The sequence below is a fragment of the Micropterus dolomieu genome, linkage group LG21 (assembly GCF_021292245.1).
Source record: "Micropterus dolomieu isolate WLL.071019.BEF.003 ecotype Adirondacks linkage group LG21, ASM2129224v1, whole genome shotgun sequence".
In the NCBI taxonomy this organism is placed as follows: domain Eukaryota; kingdom Metazoa; phylum Chordata; class Actinopteri; order Centrarchiformes; family Centrarchidae; genus Micropterus; species Micropterus dolomieu.
Window position 1 is genome coordinate 7,535,967 of NC_060170.1, and position 25,152 is coordinate 7,561,118.

Consider the following 25,152-nt stretch of genomic DNA (forward strand, 5'->3'; position numbering starts at 1 on the left):
TTATTTTGAACTGTCGCCACCATTTAGAAATCAGTGAGCCTCACAGTAAGAAGAGGAGGAGTTCTGGGCAGACAGAGGACAACAGGCGCAGCAGGATAGGACTGAAAACTCAGAGTGAACGGGGTGGAAAGGAAGCATCTGCAGCCTTCAGACTCGGACATGATGGAGCTCTATCTCGACCTGCACTCCCAGCCCTGCCGCTCCGTCTTTCTGTTTGCCAAAGCGGTCGGGATTCCCTTTGAGTTTAAGCTTGTCGACCTCGCTACAGGTAATCCCACACCCCAGACAGTCACAGGGACAGGGATGAGACTTGAATTTATGCATAGCTTAATTGTGCATGTTTTAGTAAAGGGTTTGGGCTTTTTGTTCACATTCTATCTTCAAATAGTAATAACAACCACTACAGGAAGTAATTTCTCTTCAGATATCTATCTATCTGTCTGTCTGTCCGTCTATTGATGTTTTTTGGGGGCTTTTGAATATGTACAGACCAGATGTTTGTGAAGTTAGTGACCACCAAACTTTGAACTTGTTGCATAAACTCCAGCCTCAGAAATCTGCATAGTTATATTTGCAGACTTAGTCTTTGTGTTTGACTTTGTAACTCTGTAAACACATTTAGCAGGAGTTGAACGTCCTGCCGGATTTGAATTTGTTCTGTAAGCTTGAACATTCCAGCACTCCTCTGGGGGATCAGTTTACATTTTCACATTTCACCCAGAAAGCTGACAGACTCATTCAGCAAGTTGAGGAGTAGAGTTACATTAACTCCTAGAGAACCAACTTTACAAGAAAACAGTTGGTGGGATGTTGTGGGTCTGAGGTCAAAGCATCTAGAAAAAACATCCCTGCGTCCCTGAGGTGATTGAGTATCACCTTAGGGACGCAAAGCAAAGAGAAGCGTTCCAAAGCAGATAACAAAGAAAAGGAGAGGCAGAGTAAAATAAACTCACCATTTTCTCCAAATGGTGGAACAAACCTCAGTTATGTGCTTTGTGTGCATGTATACTTTTTTTCTGTTCACATGGCAACACAAACAAACTGACAGCAGATATATATTTCTTTTTAAGTCATCTGTGATTCTCATTTGCTGGTGTTTGTCTCAGGGCAGCAGTACAGCGAGGAGTTTGGAAAGATCAGCATTACGAGGAAGGTTCCTGTCATGAAGGATGGAAGCTTCATTCTGACGGAGAGGTACAACGATGGTTTGGATTTAAGATTTCCTTACATTACAAATAATGACACCAAGTGTCTGATCAGTCCATCCATTCATATTTTAGACATCAGCAAGTAAGTTTTGAAAATCCGCAGGAAGAGTTTGTTGATCTCTTTCAAAGGCTGCTTATTATTATGTAAGGGCCAACATATTCTTCCACTCTGGATCTAGCCACGCAGATAGTTCTGGTTTGACCTGCTGAAGTCTTTAGATCTTCAGCTGTAGCTTCATCACCAGTGCAATGGTGTTGAATGGTTTTCAGTTTCAACTCATCTGCCTGAGACATAAACAAGCCAAGTGGGTGCATAAGGCTCTGCAGCCTGTAGAGGGCCCCCAAACAATATACTATAATATAATATACTTTCTTTATTAGGTAGCAATAGCAGAGAGATGACAGGAAGTGAGAGTTGCAACAAAGGTCCCCAGCAGGATTCAGACTGTGAAGTTGTAGTTCATGGTCAGCAGCTTAACCTGAGCAACATGGACACCCTTTGAATAATCAATTAATATTCAATAAAACAGTTTGTCTGGCAGCTCCTGTCCTGCTTCACATTACTTGTTCCATTTAACTTCAGTAAATATGTATGCTGTGTCTCCTGGTTGCTTGATAATATTTTCAGTGTAGTTGAACAACAATTAGGTGAAACAGTTGCCATATTCTCTGTTGCTGTGGTCAGAACATTCATTTGTTCCATTTCTCTTCTTCCTGCTGTCTGTGTTGCAGCGTTGCGATCCTGAAGTACCTGGTGCAGAAATATTCGTCATCGGTGGCAGAGCACTGGTATCCAGCTGACCTGCAGCAGCGAGCTCGTGTTAATGAATACCTGTCCTGGCAGCACATGAACCTCAGAGCTCATGGCTCAAAGGTCTTCTTGCTCAGGGTACGATTCCCAGATCAACCCGGTGTTGTATCCACTGACCTACTTCAGTACACACATTTCAACACTTCATACACAAGTTCATTTGTTAGTTTTTTCCTTTTTGTACCTCTGCATTTTGAGGTTGTTTATACTAGATCTATACCTAATATGTTTAAATATATTGACATTTTATTTTTATGAAGTTCATTGTTAGATTAGATGTGATAATTTCATTGTTAGCAAAATTAGTATGGCACATAATGGGAACTTGACAAAGGGTCCTATGTTTCCCACATCTAGGGATAAGGTTAGGGTAAATGGTTTTTTGAACTTAGGACCCTGGGAACATAGCTACGCTCCTGATTAGATTAGATTGAACCTTATCGTCATTGCACAAGTACAGTACAAGTACTGAGCCAACAGAGTACTCAAAGTTAAGTCATGACCCACATTTCAATCCATAGATTTTCATCTAACAATTCACTCAAAATGACCACTACTTGCACTGATTGGTGCAAGTAGTGGTGATTGGTGCAGCTAATCACCAAAGTCATTAAGATTCATCCTCGGGGAGCACAAATGTCTGAACCAAAGGTTCATGACCATCTATCCAATAATTGTTAAGATGTCGGCCAACCGACTGTCAGAGATTGTCATCTCTAAAGCCATGCTGCTAACATAGCTAAAAATAAGCACATTCAGACTACTTTTTATAAATGTACTTACAGAATATTAATGACTGTCAATAACAAATGCTGCTGCTGGTGCTACCAAAGTCTGGCTGATCTTTGCTCTTCTCTTTGAGCAGACTCTGTTTCCTGTCATCATGGGCTCTGAGGCCCCGAAAGAGAAGGTGGATGCTGCTGTCGACGATCTGAATCAGACGCTCAACCTGCTGGAGGCGAAATTCCTGCAGAACAAACCGTTTATCATCGGCGACAAAATCTCTCTGGCTGATCTGGTGGCTATAGTTGAGATCATGCAGGTAATACTACAACTACTATTTATCCTACTACTACTGGTAAGTAAATGTAAGTAAAAACATGATTTCTATTGCACTTGTCAAAATATGGGTTACCTGGTGCTACAGCTACTGCTACTTCTACTACTGCAGAATTTCAATTACTTTCTACAACTACCAACTAACCTTAACCCCTAAACACTGACTGTTGTTAATTCGCATCACACCGCTTGAATTTAGACTACAGCCAAGATACCGTATTTATTCCACCAATGCCAGTAATCATAATCGATACATACCTAGGAACCTTTTGCAAGCACTGGTTTATGCATCATAACTAAATTTATATGTATTGTATGTGGTATAGACAAATTATTAATTTCCACTCAATTTAGCACCAGCTTGAAAGCAAAAAGACAAATAGTAATTTTTTTTATATAATTGTAAATATAATTGTAAATACAGTCAGGCGTCGAGGGGTTAAAAGGGCACCAATTTTACACTTTATGTTCAGGTTGCTAGTCATGAGAAGGACTACTCAGCTTGTGAATGGTTGCATCCTGTCTTCTGTGGCTCTGGTTTTCCTAATTTTAAGTTGCATTATGGGAAATGTAGGATCTGGCATATTTGGAGTTTGACCCATTCTTGAGAATTAGTGAGATGTTAATCAGAGGTGAAGTGCAAATATCACATTCTTTAATTCTCTTCTCGCTCTTTAATTTATGGGTGTATGTGTAAAGATATGGACAAGAAACACTGGGAGGGAGAAAGAGGTAAATAATTAAGATGGCAGTTGAATTCTGGGATGAATCAGACACAGTACCATGTAGGGCAGGATTTCTTTTAACGCATAAACGAGGCCATCTAGGTCTGTTTAATTAATTGATTAGGAAATAAACAAAGCAAACCATTCCTAATCATATGACATGCAGCAAAGCTCCCTGGCCAAAGCCGAACTGGTCCCAAGATACTCGCCTTTAGAACACCAGGCACCCTGAATTTTATTATTTTAAAAACTAGAAATTGAAAGTATTGTGAAATATTTTGCCATTAATTCAGGAAAGGTGCAACCCAGAATTGCTACTGCTGCTTGAACCTAAAATGAATCATGGTGATATATTTAAGACCTATTTTAGTTGCATTTGTATGAAAAATATATCTGATGAATATCAATGTATTAGTCTCAGAAGATTCTGCATGTTCAGTGACCCCACGAGGGATCCCAACCCATTTCAGCCCTCGCTTAACTGCCTGAGAGATTTTAAAATATGGTTGAATCAGAACTTTCTCTGTCTTAATGAAAGTAAGACTGAGGTTGTTGCGTTTGGTTGACCTTGGTATTTAAGTGTTTGTTTAGATACTATTGGCACTTTAGGAACGCATAGTCATCCATTTACCAAGAATCTAGGTGTGATCTTCGAACAGTGCTTTTAAATTTGAAAAACAAATTAGTTCTGTTGTAAAAGCCAGTTTCTTTCAGCTGAGACTATTGACTAGAGTCAATCGCTACCTGCCATGCAAAGACTTTGAAAGAGTAATCCATGCATTTCTAACGTCTCGACTAGACCACTGTAATTCTTTGTATGTTGGAGTGGATCAGCCATCTCGCCATCGGTTGCAGTTAGTCCAGAATGCAGCAGCTCGACTTCTAACTGGAACTAAAAAGCTCACTACCCCCGTTTTAGCCTCGCTCCGCAGGCTTCCTGTCCACTTTAGTATTGATTTTAAGATTTTATTGCTTATTTTTAAAATTTTAAATGGGTTGGCACCTTCTTATTTATTAGAAATGATATATATATATGTATGTATGTACACACTCAAAGCACTGAGGTCATCCAATCGGACGCTCCTCGATGTCCTCAGATCCAGGTAAAAAACTAGAGGTGACCGAGCCTTTTCACCAGCTTCCTAATCTTTGGAATACTTTACCTGTTGAAATAAGAATTGCTCGGACTGCTGACAAATCCTTTCTAAAGACCCATCTTTATTCATTGACAGGGTTGAGTATTAACATTATTGACCTTCTCTAATGATTTTGTCGTGTTTATTTGTTGTGTATTCTGAACCTGGAAAGCACTTTGGTCAACTAGGGTTGTTTTTAAATGTTTTATATAAATAAACTTGAACTTGAACTTAAAACTTTTCATGTATATGTGATTGTAATTTAATTTCATGTAATTGCAGTATTATCTTTTCAAAAAAAACTTGAACATTTAGGTTGTGTTTGCTGTGTGTTTTGCAGCCTGTTGGAAGTGGCCTGGATGTATTTCAAGGCCGGCCAAAGCTGATCGCCTGGAGAGAGCGAGTGAAGAAGGAGGTCGGTGAAAAGTTGTTTGACGAAGCTCATGAGGTGATCATGAAGGTGAGCAGCCTGCCGCAGAAGATGCAGAACAGCGGTGATCTGGAGATGCTCAAACCGAAATTGCAGAAGCTTTTCATCTGAAAACTTTTCTGTGTACAAATTCACATGTCAAATGTTATGTAGCATAATTCCTGTGCAGGTTTGTCAAGAAGTGCTGAGAAAGCATTTAACCAGCTTCCAGGTATTAACATGTTTGGAAAACTGTGCTGTAAACATAACATGATTCGCCCCAAAAAATTATCATGCTATAAAGTCTGAACAAAATCTGAAACTCAACTCAAATGTGAAAACTGTGAAACTGGGCTGGAAATATTCACCAGGACAAATTAGGACAAATGTTCTTTACAACAACTCAGTTTGTTCTTATGATCCCTACACCACTAAAAATACTTATAAAAACCAACTGTGTCCATTTGTTTTGTCTACTTTTAAATGGATTTCTGAAATTCAGTTTGTAGATAAACATAAATATGAGGTAACATGACTTACAAGGATGTGAAAAACATGCTGGAGTGAAGGTAGAAATATGAACAGGGACATTATAAAGTTTATTATCACACTCCTCATGATATGTTAATCAGGTCAGGTTTGCTCTTAGACACTTCAGAAGGACATGCAACTGTTGATAGACAACACACATGCAGTGGTGGAAGGAGTATTTACATGCCTGCACTCAAAATTATACCCAAAGCATTCACTGATACATTGATACATTAACCTGTAAGCAGAAATGTGATGTTGTAGCTGGTGTTGTTGGTGTTGTGTCATACAGTACTGCTGTACTTAAACTACTACACTATAAACTCAATTCAAAAGAGTAAAAAGTGCAATGTTTCCCTCTGAAACGTAGTGGAGTGGAAGTATGAAGTGGCATAAAATGGAAAAAACTCAAGTAAAGTACAAGTTGACCAAAGTAAAGCACTTGAGAATATGTTCTCAGATGCATTCCAGCTCTACACACATGACTGTTGCAGAGAGTGAGTCATTGTTTTCTCAGATTGTCTGAACTGGTCAGTTTTCCTCACAGTGATCCACTTTGTCCTTCTGAGAACAAGAAGATCTTTATCTCCAAGAAAATCAGAAAAAAAGTCGCAAATGGCATATCAGAATTTTTGGGTTTGTTTCCAAACAAGACATGTTCTCAAATGTTTACATCATAGATCATAATCCCAACTTTATTTCTCAGTATGTTCCTCTGTGATGCATAGCCTTGTGAGCGTAGTTCAGATCTCACTGACATCTAGTGCATGTCTTAAGTTATTTCTGTGTAAATCTCCTTTTAGGGAGGTAACTTTTGAGCCTGACCATTATTATTTTTGATTAATCAATTGAATGAATCGTCACAAATTAGTGAAAACTGCCCATCACAATTTCCCAGAGTGCTTGTTTTGTCTCGGAAAAATGACAAAATGATAAAATGCAAACTAAAATAATAGATAGAGAGAAAAGCATAAAATCCTTACATTGGAGAAGCTGGAACCAGAGACTGTTTGGCATTTTTCACTGCCAAATAACGTAAATGATTAATTGATTATCCTACATATCAAATTCGTATGTTATCAACATCTTGTGTTTTTTTTGAAAGATCATAACTTCCCCTCGTTTGTCCTGTTTTGGTGGCTGCTGCAGTCTTTATCCAAGACTAAAGCAGTAAGTCTACTTGCCTTTGACTTTTACATGAATCAGTGACAATTCTAAAATAGCCACAGAAGTTACATACAGGATAAGGCTGGATTACCAACTGGATGAGCAGGCAACTTACCCATTAACACAAATCCGGGTTTCTGAAACCAGGATACAATGTTTAATATCCTGGTTATGATTAAGTTTTGGGATTGTCCCTGTGATCTGTTGAGCATGTAAACATTATATCCTGGTTTCAGAAACCTGGATTTGTTGCCTGGAGTTGAAAGCAGGATAATGTGGCATATCTAACACCTCACCCAGATTTCTGAACACTCTTATCGGTGCAGATGTTTATATACAGTGTATGGTGCTGATCAGAGTGGCTGAGATGGTGAGAAATCCAGACACTCTTGCAGGCAGACAATCACAAAACTGGATCCCCAGGGTGGAGCTAGACTCTCAGCACAGTAAAATAGCTGATGAAACCATTTGTTATACTGTGTCACTTGTTGATCCAAGTAAGCCTATGAAATGATAAGCCTATAAAACACAAAGAAAAGCCACATTGTCAAACAACTTTGTTTTGAAGAACAAAGAAAATGGCTTGCTAGTCAAGTAAGTAGTAAGTTAAAATGTTTCAGCACCAAAGAAGACAGTGGTGTGGCATGCTGAACAGGCCAAGTGCACTGTCTCAATCAGTGCCACACTACATAAATGACATATATAAATATATATACAGAACAATCAGTTTCCCCTACCGCTCCACTGTACCTGAGCTATACCAAGACTGACTGAAGCGTCGCTTATCTTGGTCATATAGGAAATTTTTGTAACCCTCCTTCAAACCAGGCTGTCAAGGACCATGTCCAATCACTGCACAGATTATTTCTGTTGTGAGAGACCGGTGATGAAAAAGGAGCGGGTCAGTGGGATATTCTTCTTCAGACAAGCAATTGGCTGGACCCATGCTGGCACTGCTGCTGGAACCGGAGGCATCTGCGACTGACCGGGTATCCTCCATCCAGTTGCAGGTGACAATACTCCTCATCTGGTGAGCTTTTCTGAGCTTGAGCTCTGCTAGCTTCATTACTCATGCTGATAAGTTTGCTGTTTGTTCAAAATACACGTTACCCTATTAGTACTCTTTGGTTTTTTTTTAAATGTGCTGGCTCAGAATATATTTTTTTGTTGGTAATTGTCATTCTTGTGCTGGTTTACCGTTGTGACCAGGAGTGAAGAGACACCATTTTCTCGAATAAGATCAAATACAGGATAAGACTAAGAACCAGGATACTCGTGTGCATGTAAACGCAATCAGTATCAAGGGGGGTCTTCCATTATTACCTCATCTTCACATTCACAGTAGTTTTAAGAGCTTGATTTAGTTTATGTTGTCCTCTTATGGTGCATATTGCTGAAGAAAGGTGTGTACACACAGAGAACTCGGGACCAGGCACTATTAATCCTTGGAAGAGTCCTGGTTGGTTCCTGGGTCTCTGCAAATAATTTAAACCGGGTTGACAGCATACAGATTAAGATTTAGTCATCAGACACACAAGTAGAATTTCTTTCAAAAGGTCATTTAAACAAAAAAATAAATCACTCTCAGGTAGTTATTGCTTCTTAGTTTTTGATCCTTTTTCATTGTTTTAAACTTTCTTGTGTATTTATGACACTTTTATTTGTGCTTCCATTTCTATTGTCTATTGTTTCACATGTCATTTAACTTATTTTCGGTTTATTTTTGACTTGTCTGGGCTTTACTTGTTTTATTGGTCCTGTGTGATTAAATTGTTGTTTGTTTTAATGGCGTTGATTTTGAGTAGAGACCCAGAGTTTTGTGGAGGCAAATGGGAATAAATAATAAAGACATATTAAGTAGATTAAAACAGTTGCTTTTCCGTTGATCCTCTTACGTTACAGTAAACTGTGTGTGTGTGTGTTGCAGCGGCAGTGATTATATTGGACGTGAGAGCAGCTGCAGGAGTCTGGACATGTGACCCTCCACACAGGAAGACGAGTCAAGAAATGAGTCAGAGATTCCTCCACACGAAAAATCCGATTCACATCCAACCAGCAGCAGCAACATGCCGGGCTGTGGGGTTCTCGGTCTCTGTCAGTATGAAACCAACAAGCTGGTCCGGATTCAGAGCGTCCGGCTCGGCTCCCTGAAGTGGACTCTGAACGGATGCATTCTGCTGTTTATCTGGTGAGTGAAACAAGTGACATGTTTCAGCCCCCGCAGCGGCTGCCTCTTAATTATTCAGTCGGAACAGGTTCCGTTAAGTCCCGTTAAAGCTGAAACAGATTTAGACAACTACATCGGCTGCCATGTCTGTCAAAGGAGAGGGATGGATACGTTAACCCTGACAATTTTAAGTGGTCGTTGATAAGGCTGTTTATTAGTGTTTAAATTAACTGGACTGCCTTTTGAGGATATGCAGCACAAAAAGTCCTTCAAAAGTATGTAAAATTCGTTTAACGTTTTCTTCGCTAAATCTGCACACAGTTTGTTAGCTTTGTTTTTGTTTTGTTTTTTACATTTTATTTTTTTATTTTCAAGTTTTGTTTTTTACTGTGACCCCATGGATTCAGTACTGGACATGAAAGTAGGCTACTGGGGGGCCTCAGACAGAGACCGAGAGAAACCCGAACGGTCAGAATTGAGACACCAGAAGCCAATACGGACCCAGGCTTGTTACAGAGCAAATGATTAATGTGTTAATGGAGGAAATGGTCTGGAGATTAATTGGTTGTGAAAACAATCAGTTGCATCCCTAAACATGACTTTTACAGTCTAAAGGGTCAAGCTACTGTACAAAACATCCTAAATACCCCATAATTCAATTTGATAGATGTATTGAATTTGCTTGAATTGCTAATTTTTATTTTTTATTTTGCAGTATTATGATGCTGTGGAACAGGAAGTACCAGGAGTTCGACCTGGTGGTGAGTTCTGTCACTACCAAGGTAAAGGGTGTAGCTCAGATCCACCTGCCAAAGATCGGGGACGTGGTCTGGGATGGCGTGGACTACAGCGGGCCCTCACAGGTAGGAGCTTGGTCTTCTGTCCTCTTTGGCAAAGAGGAGAATTTAAAGATGTGGTGTGTTTTTGTTTTTTTTCTCCTTCCAGGACAAAAACTCCTTCTTTGTGGTGACCAACATCATAGTGACAGAGAATCAGAGGCAGGGAAAATGCGCAGAGGTGCTTATTATTATTATTATTATTATTATTATTATTATTATTAATACAAAGATTTAGATGAAAAGTTAGCAAAACTTTCTTATTTTGCAGCAGTGTTTATATTCCAGGTTCCCCTCAAAGGCAGATTGTGTCGGACAGATAAGGACTGTGAGAAAGGAGGCTGGGATCATTTGAGTCACGGTACAGTAACTTCTTCTGTACATTAACATGCACACAGGAAACCAGAGAAGCAAGGTACTGTAGGAACCTGGGCCCTGTTCTTCAAATGTGGATAACATGCAGTTACCAGGCTAATACAAAAGTCTTGTTTGCTGTGTTCCTGCGTTCTTACAGATGTTGCTTTTTTCTACATTGTACTCCCCAGTATTTCCACTGCTTTCACTCACAGATTTCCAGTGAATGTGTTTGTGTTCAAATGACAAATTCCCATTTCAATGTCAAATTAAATGCCGAATGTTCTGCCTCCATTGGTCCTTTAACAGTCAGAATCTTTGAGTTGAGTTCACTGTGAAACATCTTTGTCATGGTCCAGCTAGCTGAGCTGCAGTTACTGATAGCAGATTCGGGATTCAAAGACTTGTTCTGACATTTCCAGATAAAGAACCAAAACAATCCAGACTCATGTCAAATCGTCAGTTCTTATCTGGATAACTTTGTTATCCATGTATAAAGAACGGGGGCCCTGTTACTGTTAATCCTGGTACACAAACAGCGGAACTTTGTGAGTTTCAGTTTTGGATGGACTTTGAATGGAGTTATTTTGAATAGGATGATCTCACTACTCTGCTGTCACAGCAAGACTTTCTTTAAGTGTGTTTGTACCAGTTAACACCTGTCTCCACAAGAAGCAGTGGAATTTATCATTCATGTGTTGCAGTTGTAGCTTCAGCCAGTGGTACAGAATCTCTAAGCTCTGTGCTAAATTAAAGTGTTGGTTGATAAACGGACACAGTTAACACCACATCAGCTGCTGCAGAAATCAAACCTGCAACTTTTCAAACTCAGTTATGTCTGAATAGAGTTTAAATGCAGCACTGTTCAGTTGTTTGTTTTGTTTTAACTTCTGCAGGGATTCAGACAGGATCGTGTGTGAAGTTTGATGTGTTGCAGAAAACCTGTGAGGTGTCAGCGTGGTGTCCAGTTGAAAACAAGACGAGCCCTCCGAGGTAAACCCTACTGTTTGGTTGTCAGATCAGGTCTGTCATGTCATGAAACATCTCCCTCAGGAATTTAACTTTATGATCCTATTGGCTACTTGGGGGCAGCGGTAACTCGTTTTGAACACAACACATATTGTTTAAGTTTATATGTTGAACTTGTTAGCAAACAGCTGCTTATTTGCACATCAGGCTGTTGCATAGCAACATTATAAGTCATTTGGAGTCGTGTTTGTGTCGCCTGGTAAATGCAAGTCCAGTTTTCACTCTCTTTTAGCTCAGTTTTTAGTCTCCACCAGCTCCTGAGGGCAATATCAGACTCTTCTGTGTCTAACTGTGTCTGTTTGCTGTAAAAAAAAAATTAAAAACGAGACAGCAAATTGTTTCTGAAAAGTTTCAGTTGCTTTCTTTCTTTTTTGATGTGTTCCTGCAGATTTTTCACTGCCTTCAACAATTATATTTTTCTTTTGCTCCTCCATTTCTGTTGGGCGTTGTATTGTCCCTTAACAGCACATCGAAAAATAAAAAACCCTTTTGTATAAAGTATGCGTATAGACTATTTAAAGTGTACTTTATTTTGTCACTTTTCTACTGTAAACACACTAGATATTCCAAACTTGCTTAGAACTTGTATCCAGTATTGTTTTGGAGCACAGCATCTCATTCAAATGGAGGGTACAGTAAGGTTCGGTCTGTTTCTGTTTAAAAAAATGTACTGTATTGACTCCAATGTATAATAGTTTGTATTCCCTATGATGCAGGCCTGCTATGCTAGCAGCAGCTGAGAACTTCACAGTCCTCATCAAAAACAACATCAGGTTCCCTGCGTTCAATTATATCCGGTGAGACTGCTTGCTGATTGATGCTACTGAGGCTACAAACTGATTCTCTAGTGATGGTGTTTTGTTTTTTATGCAGTGGGCCACAGCTGTGTCTGTACAGCAACAAGTTTCACATAGGTCTAAATTCACAATGTATTATTTAACAGACAATGTTGAAGACTCTTTATTTTTGGCCTGTTGAAGGAGGCTCCAACATCAAATCATTTTGCTTCGTTAATTTCTGTTTTGAAAACAACTGTCATAGATTACAAGTAGCTGTCACTTCTATCACAAATCAAATTTTTTCACTATGTTTTATCATATCGTGTTTGCATGTGATCATGATGAAAACAAGTTAAGTATTTCCTGCCTTGTTTTATTTTTAAATAAGAAAAGCCAGGAAAACCTTTAGAGCATCACAGGACACTAAAACTCTCAGCTGAAAACAGACTAATGCCATCTCTAAAGGGTTTGCTGCTCTTTTTCACTTCAGTGTTAGAGAAACTCTGACTTTGTTTTGCTTAACAGAAGGAACATTCTGCCACAGATGAACGACGCCTACCTGAGGAGCTGTCATAGAGGAAACGACTCGCTGTGTCCCATTTTCAAACTGGGAGACATCATTCGAGAGGCTGGAGAAAAGTTCTCTGTAATTGCAGTAGAGGTGGAGTTGCATGTTCAAATGTTTCTCACAACATGGCTCTTATTTTCATCGTTCTGGCCATCACTGAGCTATGATAACATTTTATAGACTTTCACTGCTGAAATCTCAGGATGCAGCAACATTGCGACACCAGACCAGTTTTGCTACACTTTCTCTTTTTGGGGTTTCTCTTAGTGAGTCATTTGTTATCCTGGTCAATAGATCAAATAAAGTTGAAATGAAACAACCCTGACAACCAAAAAAAAGGAAGTGTTACCACAGCAAACGTTCTTCAGTCTGCATGGATGAAAGTCAGCATTATTAGTGTGCCAGTAGATGTTAAAAACAAATTTCGATCCCTAGAAGAATTCCTAATTTATTTTCCGGTAATTAATTAGCTGATGTCTAGTCACTGTAAAAATCATCATCCTCCTCCTAGTGAAAATCAACTTGTTTCAACTCTTTTCTACCAAAAAAGCTATCTGGGTTTCCCCTTAGCTGACTGACTTTTGTCTTGAATCCATTTCCTCTGTTGACCACAGGGAGGAGTCATCGGCATCCTGATCAAATGGGACTGCAACCTGGACCGGCTCATGCATCGCTGCCTGCCCAAATACTCCTTCAGACGGCTGGATGAGAAAGAGAGCAACAAGACGCTCTACCCCGGTCTTAACTTCAGGTGAACAAGGGTCAAAGGTCAAGTTTACCTTGTCAGATACTGTGTGCACATTCCTCATCAGTCAGGCCATTGTAGGAGCTTTGGTTACTTTTAGACTGAAGTTGCCAAAAGTCTGTGCTAATGTTTTTATGGCTGTGAATTCACATGAGAAAAATTAAGCCTTTAGTTTTTCCCCAGTTGTATTTTTGTTGGCATGGAAACATTTATACCATCAAGAGGAACGTCTGTATAATAAACAATGGCTGGTTTGAAGTCTGTTCTGTAACTGTGGTTGAGGAGGACAGTGACTGGCTGATATGTGATGTGTAATAAAAGGTCGGTATCAGTAAAAAAAAAAAAACAAAAAACTGTATTAATCTAGTTTATTTCCGATTTGGGGTAAAAAAATAAAAAAAATCCTTCATTAAAGGCTCTTTTGTCGTTGCAGTGCTTCTTTCCTCATCTGCTGTTCTCTGCTCAGGTATGCAAAGTACAACACAGTGAACGGAGTGGAGGTTCGAACGCTGTACAAAGCATTCGGGATCAGGTTTGATGTCATGGTGTTCGGACAGGTGGGTTGGTTTAGTCCCCCCCCCCCCACCCCCCCCCCCCCCCCTTTCAGAGTTTTCATTCATTTCCTTTTGTTTTGTTTGTCTTTTTTCTGCTACAACAACTGGGTGTGGAAGACGGAAAAACATAACTGAATCGACCGCTGGCGTGGTATATTGTACTTGTGGCCAGAAAGTCAGGCGAAAGATCTGCACACTGTCCCGATAATCAACTCGTAGAAAGCTTCATGTAACAGAGCAATGGTTTGAATCTAATAGAGATCTTCGTCAGGCATTGTCAAATATACAACCACTTGTTGTTCTGCCTAATTGAGTTTTTCTATGTCCTATAGTAGCTTCCTGTGGATGATTTTTCCTTTAAATTAGTCTGATTTTTGATGTATTGGATTATATGTTCTTGTATAAAATTTGTCTCTATCTTTAGAGGTATTCTTTGTCCCCTATATGGGAGTATCAGACATACTCATTCAGCTCTGCTCTGATTGGTCCAGTCTGAGAGTAGTTGGCTCTAAATGTGATGAATGTTTTTGTGGCTCTGTTGCATTAAATTAGCCGGGGAGCTGATTTTCAGGACAGTGTGCAGATCCTCTGTCTGACATGTGTTTGTCATTGTGGGCACAACCACTGTAGTGCAAAACTACATCCCTGCTGCACAGGTGGTGGGATAACCATGTTGTCACCACTAGTGGGCAGTGCAAGGCAGAATTATTAGCCTAGATGCAATTTCTGTTTTCTTGATTACAGGTTTGGACTTAATATTTTTAAACTTAAAGTTTAGGACTTTTGAATTTGCAGTAGGCCTTTGTGAAATTATGTCATGGATATTGCTTAGTTTTGTCCATTTTTATTTTTTGTTGTGGTTGAGAGGAAATTGTCCAAGGTGCCATATCTTATAATGCATCAGTAACAAGTTATTTTATTGATATCTACTAAATCATCACCTTGGGATTTCTATAATTGCGTCTATAACTCTGAAGGAAAGTGTGGGGAAATAAAGAGTGACAGTTGACAGTGACTGTTTTCCAGGCGGGAAGGTTCAGCTTCATCCAGCTCATCATCTACATCGGATCAACGCTGTCGTACTACGCTCTGGTGAGAGACCACACAGTGTCCATTCATGCATTCACCCTCCCTTAGTACCGAACATAGTGGCAGTCAGTGTTAGAGTCCAGAGTGGGACTTTCAATGGTGGCTGCATCTGGACAAACTGACTGAATTTCACTGTAGTGTAAAGATTAAAATAAAGAACAGAAAAGAAGTGAGATGAAATCCACTGTGGACTATGGCACATTATATTTTAAAGCAGTGGTGGAAAGTACATTTACTCAAGTACTGTACTTAACTACAAATGTGATGTACTTTATTATGTTTCATGCTAGTTTCTAGTTTTACTCTGTCACATGTCAGAATGAAATATAGTACTTTTTACTTCACTACATTTATCTGACAGCTTTAGTTGCTAGGTAGTTTATAAATAAAGATTTTTTTCGCACAACATATGAAGAGTTTATAAAATATGTTTTGCTGTAATTAAATTAACCAACAGTTTATACAAGTACAGCAGATAGGATTAGAGGACTAATCTATTAGTAAATTTGATAGCTGTGACTGCATTTCTCACAATTTTCTGAATTTTTACAAACCAAACAATCAGTCAATTTTAATGGAGAAAATAATCTGCAGATTCATCCATAATGAAAGTAATTATTAGCACTCACTACATTTATAGAGGAGGAACATTCACTTAAGCAACATTTTTAATGCAGAGCTTTTACTCATAAGAGTTTACAGTGCAGTATCAGTACTTTCACTTCTTTTCAAGGATCTGAATACTCCTCCACTGTTGCCATACAGTGATGAATCATAAGAGTGAAACCACATTAGGAAATCATGGAGGAGGAAGTGTCTGGTGTAACTGACCAGTTTCAGTCTTTACGTTTCACTGCTGTCTGTGACACTTTAATACTGGTTGTTACTGTTAGCATAGACTCCAGTCTAGTTCCATACACTTCACTGAGAAACCACAGTATTAGACTGAGTTACAATTTAAAAACCTAAATAAATATTAAAGCGAACGGGGAGAAACGGCTAGCCCCAAATATGAGAGAGGCATCCTTCTCATCTAACTCTTGGCAAAAAGCCACATAGGTGTATTTCCCTAAATGTTGAACTATTCATTTTTTTTCATTTTTATTTTACAACAACAACAGGGGACATGTCAGAACGATGTACACACACGGTCAAATTAAATACAACAATGTGTCAGTTGAGACAAACACATACCTGTTTTAAAGCTGTAATATTGGAGAGGGAGAGAGAAAGAGAGAGGGAGAGACTGAGACTCTTGCTGGGGGGGAGGAAACCCCAAACTTTTCTTTGGACAGTGAAGCTGGAGTTTTTCTTGGTGGCTGCATCAGTTAGAGGAGCTTCAGCTCTGATTGGTGCTGCACAATACAATTGTCTCCTGAGCAGCAGTACAGAGAAAGCTGAACTCGCCAAAGTCGGACAGCTTTTTTGGATTTCAATTTGATATGAAAACGGTGTCTCCACAACAGCTGACAGTGACCTTTGCACCACTACCACCATCACACAACGAGCTGTTACATTAAGTCTGAAGTCAGAAATCTCAAATATTAAACACTTATTTCTTAAGTGCAAATATTCTGCCCTGATTTAATCAGTTTATTTTAATAAAATAAAGTCATGTTTGGTGTTAAATCACAGGTATGTTGACACATCTGTATCGCTGATTGGTAATGCAGGTGATGTGAAGCAGTTATGAGTGTTGTAGATGAGGTGTGAGCTCCTGACTGACGGCCTCACGTGATACTCTGCATGTCTTTTTCCTTCAGACAACCATGTTTATCGACTGGCTGATTGGAACCAGCTGTTACTCGGCAGAGGTCGGACAAGACTACTCGGAGAGGAAAGTGGAGTCGGTCCAAGACAAACAGAAGGTGGTGAATGGTTTGATAAGACTGACAATGTGATATTGTATATTCTGTAGCTGTAAGCCAGTTGTCAATCTTTTTAAAACAAAACATTTAATACAATTGAAACACTTTCTCATGCTGAAATCAGCTAGTTTATGATCATTCTGAATATCCTGATGTGACTGTGTTGCAGTGCATCCTCTGTGTGTCCTACGTTGATGAGGACAACATTCGACTGGTGAAGAGATCACAGAAGAAAAGTTTACAAGACCTCAAACCAACGTCTGTTAAGCCACGCAAGGTAAACCTGCTGCAGAGAGGCTAGATCAGAGAATTCACATGCAGAAACGGTCAGTTTTTTACTTATAAAATACGATGAAATTAAGACTTAAAATCTCTCTTACTTCAAATAAATTGAATGTTTCTAGGTTGAAACATCAACGGGATTGATGAGATTTATTTGAAACCAAATATTTTAGCATTATTTTAGACTTGCAGATTCAGCATTAAGCTTTTCTAGACATTACATTAAAATAGAGTTGGGTGATTATGGCCAATAAACATTTTGCAATATACTGTATATATTATGCACAATGATGCAGCCTATCAACATTGTGCATATTATATTTACTGGCTGAGCTTTCCCCTTTTAAAGAAGGTGGCTTTGAAGGTCTTTCCTGGTGTGTGAGGGGTAGTTACGTTACTTTAGTCAGCTATAAAGTGTGTAGATAAGCTCAGGATGCAGTTACTGAAAGGCCATGTGTTTGCTGCCACAGAAAATAAATTTAAAAAGTCTCTGTGTGTACGTTACATCTTCTACTCTTCACAGCAGAGTTGATCCAGACTGTGAAAAGCTAGCTAGTTAGCAGCTTAAAGTCAGTTAAAATATCCTAAAACCAGAGGTCTCCCAAACATGCCTTGGAGTTTTAGAGCTGTAAACCACAGTAGAGAAATTACAGCGATCAGATGATTGATCACGTTTTCTCACAGCGAAGAAATCAGTGACCCATAGCTGCTAGCTAATTTGCTTTTCATCGTTTTTACATACAAGACCAGCGAAATAGTGAAATCTTAAATATAACTATATGGTCATCTGCTGTATCACACATAATTAATATTCTAATAAATCAAATATATTTGACATATATCCCCCAGCCCTACATTTGAAGTGAATTATGCTGCTGGGCTGTTTTTGTCTGAATGCAAAGCAAAAACGCATAAAAACAGAAAACATAATTTTTAACTTTGAAAGTTTGGATTATTGTTGTATTACTTTGGCCAATATTAGAAATGAGTGAGTAATAGGTTTTGTAATTTAGCTGAATCATTTTAAAACATGCACAATTTATTATTTTTTTTGGCTCAATCTTGCCATTGACTTCAGTGTTATATTCTTGTCCTGATAGGTGGACACAGGACACCTGAGAGCCGTTCTCTCTCTGCTACAACCGGGTGAAGGCCTGGATCATGACTCTCAGCCTCCCCTTCATCATAAACCCGGTCCGAACAACAACGACCCACATCGTCCAGCCTGGTGTAAGTGCGACTGCTGCATTCCCTCCTCTCTCCCTCAGGAGGAGCTGTGCTGCCGGCAGAGCAGCGGTGCCTGCATCACCTCGTCTCCTCTGTTCGAGCAGCTTGTGTTACGTCGCTCCTTGCTAGAGGCCGTCCTTCTGTATCAGGACCCTCTGTCTCCACCCGCTGATAAAGGCCAGACTGCTGCCCTGCGTCACTGCGCCTACAGACAGTACATCAGCTGGAGGTTTGGGGTCCCACCTAAGGACACCCACCCTGCTATCCCCAGCTGCTGCGTGTGGAGAATCAGGGAGGCATACCCGAGCCCACACAGAGAGTACAGCGGCTTCAGACCAGGCCTCCATATCCACCTGGCGTCCATGCAAGCCTGCGCTAATGGAGAGCTGTGAGGAGCATTTTCATTACAGAGCAAGGATTTCCCCACTATCTGACCTACTAATAGCGTTCTTATGTTAGATTTGCCTTACAAAGCCAAAAATGCAATTTACTTTACTCAACTGTGCAGCAAATAAAAATAAGTCAGTTTTTGTCAGCTTGCATTCGGTCCGAAAGGGAAAAACCTCCCTGGCCAATAAATAACTACATTTTCTAAGATTATCTGTGAAGTCATTTGGCTGCTTAGTAAAAATTTCTATGAAGCAATTTTTCTTAGTTTCACTCCCTTTAAGCAGCTTTTTAAACTTTTTATAGGGCAGAAAAATATCATTTTTAACTTCACTCAACATGCTCAGAAAAAAGAATGTGTTTACATTCGTAATCTCATATGGAAAGATTAAGAGGTTGGTTCCTACATAGGGTGACCAGATGAGAATGGGTAAAATTTGTGACGGGGGGGACGGCTACCAGTACATTGAGTGTGAACAATGAACATTAAAACACGTGAAAATCTGTATACTATACAAACAAGGTACACTGTATTGATCAGTGAACTTGGTGTTGGTGGGTGTTCTTTTTTACTTTGGACAGGGCCAGTCTAGCTGTTTTCCCCTGCTTCCAGTCTATGCTGAACTATGCTAACTACATCTGGGCCACTTCCAGTCCTGACAAAACATAGCAAAACGAGATGCCAGCAGTCTGATCCTTTCTGCACATGGGCAAAAGTGGTGAATCAAAGGAAGTTACTGCAAATGTGCCTGTTCAAAATACTCAAACCACATCTCTCAAATCAAGTTTACAAAATGGGTTTTAATCATTGTAAATCTAATAGTTCACTGTTATGTCATAGGGAAACCTTGTTGGACAGTAGTAGTAATTTGCAATTTCTAACTGACTGTGGGAGGTATGGGGAATTGCTTAAAATATGAAATTAGGAAATTTACAATTAAATTTAGCAAGGAGTTAGCCAAGATCAAAAATAGAGAATTTAATAAACGGACACAGCTGAGAGTTGTTAAAAATTGGGGGGGTGGACAGACATCCGTTTCCAGTCTTAATGCTAAGCTGACCGGCTGCTGGCTGTAGCTTCATATTTACTGTACAGGCATAAGAGTGGCATTGATCTTCTGATTTCAGAATGAATGAATTTCCCAAAATGTTGATCTTTTCCTTTTGATGCTCAGACGCGAGATTGATACCAATCTTTTGATTTCACTCTTGACAATAAAAGAGAATAAACCTACCTACCGAAACATGTAGAACTAAACCCTTTCTGTGTTTAGTGGGTCTGAAAGTACTATTGAAGCTCCAGTTTTAGGGATTAGAGCGGGATGTAAAGTCAGTTTCAGAGATGATGAGCAACTGCTCTGGCTGAGAGAAGGGGAAAATACCTCTAATGGTCCAAAATAAGTACCTGTGGCTCCAGACAATGATAAGAAGCTTCATTTATCATAAGGCAGGAGTAGGAGGTCATACAGGAACCATAATCCCTGCTGTTTATGAAAGCATTCACTTTGTGTTACAACACACACACAACCATCTAAACATGTTTTGTGGCCCAAATCACACAATACATATTTGCAGTCCTCCATAACACAGAATGTAAAAAGTGTCCAGGTGATTGAGGACATTTAACCCTGTTTTTAGGATAGTCTACCATCCAGATAACAATGCTGTTCTGCTGGTTGTCCTTTTTTACAGCTTGGATTAAAACTTCAGTCGTATCCTCATTTTATTGTGGAGTCGCACAAGGCTCCATTTTAGGCCCAGTTCTGTTTTCAGTTTACTTCCTACCAAAAGACCACATCACCCAATCACTGAACCACAATCAGGCGCATGTCTTGCTCAAGGACATTTCAACATGTACTGTCGTCTACATCCGGGGATCAACCTCCCCACATGCTATTAGTGGAAAACCTACCTGCTGAACAACAGCCGGTGATGGCCAGTGGGGTATAGACACGAAGGGTTCAGCAGTAGCAGTAGTAGTAACAGCCATAGCTGTGTGATTTTTGGGATGTCAATGTTGGTTACTGTGGTGCTGAAATATGTCAACCACTATTGGATGTATTGCCCTTTTGAGGTTGACATTGGTGGTTTTGAATAAAATATCTCAACTAGTGGATTGCCATGAAATTTGGTTTAGACATTCATGATCCCATCATTATGAATTCTCAGGATTCATCTAGCGCCATCATCAGAAAATCTTAATGTGTCCAATACTTTGGTTTATGACCACATACCTGCAAAATGAATGATAGTCCCATTAGCCTCTACCGCACATTGTATTTAGTGGTAAGTGTTAGCATGCCAACACATTAATCTAAGATGGTGAACTTTTACGTACTTTGTATACTGTTGGGTTGTAACCTATTAATGAATCTTATTTCATAAGCTGATCATAGATACATCTTTAAAATAGTGAGAAAAAAACTTGAGAAACTAGAGAAAAAAATAGATTTTCTTCTGAAAGGTAGAGGACAGTAGAATAAATGGAAAGTAGCCTACTTAAACAACCAACAATACATGTCTGAATATGATCAAATCTGCCGCTGGTTGGTGTAGCGTGGCCTTTGCTGCAGCTCAACGTTTGATTGATGCAAACAAAATAAATGTATTTCACGTAAAAATCTAGTTCAGCTTTAACAAACAGGCTTTACACAGAGCAACACTTCCTCTGTCAGATCTAGTACAATAGCAGCCTGAGTTGTATTAGCTGTTTGCACCCCAGGCCATTCTTCAGGTGGCCTATTTGACATTTACGAGCACTTTCTACCCTTCGCTTTCCCAACTCTGGCTCCAGATCTCAACCATTGTTTTTATAAATGGTCCATTTGAACAAAAATAAGGGCTCTTTGTTAAACAACTCCAGGCCTGAAATAGCTCCTGATGACTTGTTTCAGCAGCAGGCATCCCTGTTTCCTCCCATAACTCATCCACTGACCCCTCACTGCTGCTTTGTTCACTGGAGGTTGAACAGGACCCACTGGTGGCTAATCTGTGAGCATGTGTCTTTTTGATTTCATTTTATTTTCAAAATGGCCTGTAATGACCTATTACTGTACAGGGGGGCTGGTTTCCACTAAATTAGATTGGCCTATATCCTCCATGAAGAAATGTATTTTAATAATGTGATGTGTGTGTTTTCTTTACATGTCCACCAGACAGCTAAATATAAATAAATTACTGCTGTTGTTTCTAATTCTAATTGCTGACTGTGTTGACCCGCAGACTGTGAATGGATGCATGTGAAGTGTTAGTGGGGGGTGAAAGCCATTGTGGATGGATTATCAAGTGGAAGTGGATGGATACATCAGTCAGTGCAGCTACATGACAATAAAAGTGTGTATTGTCTCTGCTGGACTGATCTTGTTTACCACAAAAAAACACATGTGCCTCATAGTCGAACAGTAGTTACATTGTCTGTACTGTCGAGGAGGTTGCTCTGCACCGGTGGAGGTTTCAGTCACGCCAACATTTCTCTGAGGCAAAAGAATCTCATTGGTTGAGTTTAAAGGGGTGGATTAGTTTTTCCACCTAATGTGGGCTTCAGATAGAACTTTCATTACATTTTTGAAGTGGGCTACTTGTTATTTATTTGACAGCAATAGTTACTAGTTACTTTTTAAATTAATATTTTATATAAAACACATATGAAATGCTTATGAAAAACAACACATAATCATAGATTAAAACAATGCTTCCCAATATTTCTGACTTACATACAATCTGTGTTGTGGCTTATTGCCATCTTTGTTAGCAGTTCCAGAGGGAAGTTTACTCTAAACTTCACACATGGTTTCATAAAAATAAATAAAACTTTGCGGTTCAAGAGGTTAATTATCTAATAGTTCACAACAAAGCATAAAATTAAATACACATTTGTGTATTAGAACTTTGAGTTTTCTCTTTCCTCCCCCATTTATTGTCTCAAGAGTGAACAATTTCTTTTACCTTTGATACTTTAAATTTACATATTGTTGGTGATAATTTTGTGCTTCTACTTAAGTAGGATTTAAAATGCAGGACTTTTACTTGTATATTTGCATTTTTATCATTGTACTTACTAATTAAAGTGTCTGAATACCTCTTCCACCACTGATAAGGGAATGTTTCTGTCACAACATGATGCACTGTTGTTCATTTATCTTCCTCACAATCTCGCTGTTTTCATAACAGATGAAATATGACATTACAGATGAAAAATAATGGCAACATACCATCCATCCCCTTTGGCCCTTCGAGGAAAAATTTTTTTACAGTTTCCCCTCTTAGAGTCAAAGTCAATACACATCACCCCCATGAACACAATAACAGTATGTTCTTACTGTATAAGCGTTAGTGGTTCAGTGAAAATATAAAGAGAGCCAAAACGTATTTTCACTCAATTTATTCTGTACCCAACAAGTTGGTTTCGAGTAAAACAGGAGGCTGGAGAAGTGACACTGAATTCTTTCTAACATACAGTATGTATCTTTATAGAGACAGATTCATCAATATAGTGCAAATAATGGGATATGTGGAGCTCAATATATATTAATTAAAGATTGGATCATAAAACATGATGAAGATAATGATGTAAAGTCAGTGTGGAGTCGCACATCACTTCTCTGTAGCTATGTTTGCTCAGAGATTTACTGGACTGAGTAAAAACAGGCAATAGGCAGTTTGTTCCCTGCAGTGTTTTTGGGACATGAGTTCAGCCCGAGGCCAGCAGAGTATACATACACCACAGACAGAAAACTGATTGCTAGCTTTCAGGATGATATTTTATTCAACAACTTTCACAAGACTAGCAGCGTATCTCAAATCCACAATACAAACAAATTATTTTTTTTATTTCAATATTTTGATTGGCTTCCCCCCCCCCCTCAGTGTAGACAGACAGGGAATGTGGGGAAAAAGAGGGGGTATGACATACAACAAGGCTTACAAAAATATTGTAAATATGAAGAACATGAGTATTAAATATTAGGAAAGATGTGCTATATCTTTGTGAAGTTAAAACTAGTAGTGACATTTAAAAGTTGCAGTTTGACTGACGTCCGATGTAGAGTGTATAGCATCATTTAATTTTTTTTTATGTAGTATTGTACTTGAGTGTGTCAGTATAATGCTATTTATTACTACTATTTTTATATTACTTACACTATATTTATTTGACAGCTTTAGATACTAGTTACCTTGCACATGTCGATCATTAAAAAAAAAAACATACATCAACAAACAAATGATATATTATTATAAGTTAAGCTACCCTACAGTATATAAAGTAATTAAAATTATCCCCTCCTTTATCAGCAGCAACATTAAAGTGATGTATCAATAATTTTAATCCAATAATATAATATATATGACTCTGAAATGGCCCATTCTGAAATCCTTAATACTTTTACTTTTGGTACTTTAAGCATATTTTGATGCAAATGCTACATTTGCCAAACCATACACACCGATGGGGGCAATATGACGATTTGAGATGGAGCTTGTGATCTAATGCGTCTCATGGGGGTCATCCGTATGTTCCCAGGGTCCTATGTCCCTTTAGAATGGGAACATGACAAAGTGTTACGGTTTGTGGTGTGGAGAAGGTTGGTGGACCCAAATGCAGGATGCAGAGCAGAGCAGGTACAGTTCAAAAAGGTTTACTGTGGCAAACAAAAGGCGAGCACACTTACTGGCAGAGTGGCTGAGATACATCCAAAGAATAAACACTCCAAATGAAACAGGTAATCCAAACGGGTACAGATCCAAGACAGACAGAGCAGAGATGAGACTAGCACAAAGCTACACATGACTGGACAAGGGCTGAACAGAAACACCACACATACTGTACAGGTGCTGGTCATATAATTAGAATATCATCAAAAAGTTGATTTATTTCAGTAATTCCATTCAAAAAGTGAAACTTGTATAATGTATACATTCATTCCACACAGACTGATATATTTCAAGTGTTCATTCCTTTTAATTTTGATGATTATAACTGACAACTAATGAAAACCCCAAAATCAGTATCTCAGAAAATTAGAATATTGTGAAAAGGTTCAATATTGAAGACACCTGGTGCCACACTCTAATCAGCTAATTAACTCAAAACACCTGCAAAGGCCTTTAAATGGTCTCTCAGTCTAGTTCTGTAGGCTACACAATCATGGGGAAGACTGCTGACTTGACAGCTGTCCAAAAGACGACCATTGACACCTTGCACAAGGAGGGCAAGACACAAA

The 25,152-nt window shown here is 39.0% G+C and overlaps 2 protein-coding genes across 5 annotated transcripts; both read left to right on the top strand.

Moving 5' to 3' along the window:
- The first annotated feature begins 71 nt into the window (after window positions 1-71).
- Window positions 72-5,802, top strand: LOC123960261 (glutathione S-transferase theta-3-like). Its single transcript, XM_046034903.1, has 5 exons — window positions 72-268; window positions 1,107-1,194; window positions 1,941-2,097; window positions 2,885-3,061; window positions 5,280-5,802. Exons 1-5 carry the CDS (start codon window positions 160-162, stop codon window positions 5,478-5,480), a joined length of 732 nt encoding a protein of 243 aa, XP_045890859.1. The 5' UTR covers window positions 72-159; the 3' UTR covers window positions 5,481-5,802.
- A 3,225-nt stretch (window positions 5,803-9,027) lies between these two features.
- Window positions 9,028-22,276, top strand: p2rx7 (purinergic receptor P2X, ligand-gated ion channel, 7). 4 transcript variants are annotated; one of them, XM_046035191.1, is made up of 13 exons: window positions 9,028-9,234; window positions 9,929-10,076; window positions 10,159-10,230; window positions 10,338-10,410; window positions 11,300-11,396; window positions 12,149-12,229; window positions 12,737-12,857; window positions 13,394-13,530; window positions 13,991-14,081; window positions 15,105-15,170; window positions 16,931-17,035; window positions 17,205-17,312; window positions 18,418-22,276. In XM_046035191.1, exons 1-13 carry the CDS (start codon window positions 9,113-9,115, stop codon window positions 18,934-18,936), a joined length of 1,740 nt encoding a protein of 579 aa, XP_045891147.1. In that variant the 5' UTR covers window positions 9,028-9,112; the 3' UTR covers window positions 18,937-22,276. The 4 variants fall into 4 exon arrangements, with proteins under 4 accessions (XP_045891147.1, XP_045891146.1, XP_045891149.1 ...); XM_046035190.1 differs by having other exon boundaries at window positions 9,030-9,234; window positions 12,737-12,872; XM_046035193.1 differs by having other exon boundaries at window positions 9,054-9,234; window positions 10,321-10,410; window positions 12,737-12,872.
- The last annotated feature ends 2,876 nt before the right edge of the window (window positions 22,277-25,152 follow it).